The sequence below is a fragment of the Anneissia japonica genome, unplaced genomic scaffold (genome assembly GCF_011630105.1).
Source record: "Anneissia japonica isolate Jap-2015-1 unplaced genomic scaffold, ASM1163010v1 scaffold287928_len48538_cov156, whole genome shotgun sequence".
NCBI lineage: Eukaryota > Metazoa > Echinodermata > Crinoidea > Comatulida > Comatulidae > Anneissia > Anneissia japonica.
This window is the reverse complement of record NW_022725185.1, coordinates 230-2,701: the sequence shown is the minus strand read 5'-3', so window position 1 is coordinate 2,701 and position 2,472 is coordinate 230. Positions and strand designations below refer to the sequence as shown.

The 2,472-nt window shown below is 32.6% G+C and overlaps 1 protein-coding gene across 1 annotated transcript in view; it reads left to right on the top strand.

Annotated features, from left to right (window-relative positions):
* LOC117112685 overlaps window positions 1-952 on the top strand; it is a gene marked incomplete at its 3' end in the record, with an annotated part of 2,269 nt that extends 1,317 nt beyond the window's left edge. Inside the window, exon 3 of the mRNA XM_033255825.1 lies at window positions 632-952. Coding sequence (XP_033111716.1) covers window positions 632-952 — 321 coding nt within the window. The remainder of the gene's footprint in view (window positions 1-631) is intronic.
* Between the last annotated feature and the right edge of the window lie 1,520 nt (window positions 953-2,472).

The window sequence follows — 2,472 nt, the reverse complement described above, 5'->3', positions numbered from 1 at the left end:
CATGGTCATGCACATTTATTATTCTGTCATTCATATCAAATTCAATACTATAGTATCTATCTGTACAGCCACAGAAACTTGTTTACAGTACAATATTTAGAATGTGATTTGTGACTGCATTATGTCAGTAAATATTGTCAAAATGAATGACTGATTTCTAGGCAAGACTCTTTTATACCTTGTTTAGCCAACCCGCCGCCTGCCAATGATGATTTTGAATAAAAATTAAATTTTTATTTTTTGGCCAATTACACCTATCGCCATGATAAAAATTTAAATAAAAGTTTTCTTTTTACACTCGCCACTGCCTTTAAATCTCCAAAAGTAAATGTATATTTCTTCCTAATTACAGTACAGTATATAAATTCAAAGCATTTAACCTGTCTCTTATACACATCTAGATGTGTATAAGAGACAGATATGAAGAAGATGCAAAACTAAAACGTTTCATTACCGACAAGATTGGAATTTTGGTCTTTGTGTGTGCTTCCCCGGATCATTGTTATGCAATTGAATTGTTCAGAGTTCAAGTATAGGCATAAATGAAATGGATGTTGAATGTATAATATAAAAGATACCTATACGAGCCCTAAAATCCTTAATGACCTTTATTCTTATGTTTTTCTAATAGCCATACCCAATCCACTCAAGAGTTTCACCTATCAGCTTCTAGATGATACAACGGTTCAGTTTATGTTTGAGGATCCTGAAGATTGGAATTTTGATTCATTCTCCTTATTGGATAAACGAATTTGTCAAAGATCACCACCTGTTGAAGACGGTGCAAAATGCAAAACTAAAACGTTTCAGTACCCACCAAATTCATGGACAATATCTGGACTCAGTTATGATACACAATACATATATACGGCTCAATGTTACCATATTGAAGGCAGATGGAGTGAAGAAAAAAGTATCACATTCAACACTGGAAGGGACATTCCGGTTTATGGTAAAAGCAAACCACACAAAAAATAAATGGAAAAAAAAATTAAATCACAGAGGCTTTTAGCATTTAGCACAAACAAAGACACAATAGTAATACTGTATATCATTAGTCTTTATTCTGTAAGAAACATAGGCCTAAAATTACAAATTATATGTAAATACATTACCACTGTTTACTCTCATCCGACCACTCATCGCTTATCCTCACATCTCCACTTATGCACCCACCCAAGGAGGTATTAAATAATATCCATCGATTCATTTATTCATCCATAACCCACTTACCGATTACACCACACTATCTCTATCCGCCCACTTTTATTTTCTTAGCATTCTCCTACTTATTAAAGTAAAATTTTGAACATGACTGAGCTCAATTGACAAGGAATCACCTGAATGTGTTCATGTTCAATTGAACATAATTCTTCTTACCCAGTCAGTCAGCTGCAGGCAGACGTCTGGTCTGTTTTCTTAGCGTTCTTCTGATTGTTCTTCTAGCAAAACTCTACAGTACCAAACGGTTAGGCCAATTTCAGTCAAACTTGGTTAGTATAACCAGTGAAAACTTCCCATGCATGGGGTGGTCATCGCTTGGGGTTAAAGGTCACACAAGGGTCATTGGGTGAAGAAACCCAAAATCTTGTAAAAGACTACACTTTTGTCACAAATACTGTAACATAACACATTCTTGTCATATGTAGGCCTACGGGGCGCCGTTTTGGACATTGCTATGTACTGTATGTCTTTGAATGGGCATTCTGTCGTTACAGAAATAATTATGTACCACAGAATCATTACTGACAAATATTATGTGTACATAATGATTTCTCTTGTTACAAAAATAATTATGTACCACAAAATTATTACTGTCAAACTATTATGTGTACACAATTAATTCTGTTGTTACAGAAATAAGTATGTACCACCACAGATATGTGTAATGTACCATAGAAAATAAAGCTTATAAACATTGTTTTTGAGTATGCACTTAAATACTTTAAAGCCGTGATTTCACAACCACCTCAGCCTTACTATAGTTAAGGCTGAGGTGTGTAAATTTGAGGAAATAGTATGTCTAGATGTCCGGAAATGACAGTTTTATATAGCAAAATTTATTATCATCACATCACCATTATATAGTCAAAATGAAAACAAAATTTCTCATAATCTTTTATCAGGGATCTACTTAATATCCAATACAACTTAGGCCTAACCATAGCTTACTAAGATTTAACTATACTGTAATAATTGTGATCAACAAATCACAATTTAGGCCTACTTTCTCGCCTTTAGCACAATTTTCTTCACTTTTTAATATTATTAATATTATTATTTATTGTCACCATCGGCATCTTTTTTATCATCATCATAATTATTATTATTATTATTATTATTATTATTATTATTATTATTATTATTATTAGTAGTAGTAGTAGTAGTAGTAGTAGTAATAGTAGTAGTAGTAGTGGTAGTAGTAGTAGTAGTATATAGAGCTTGCAAAAAAATAAAAACTAAACTGAACCA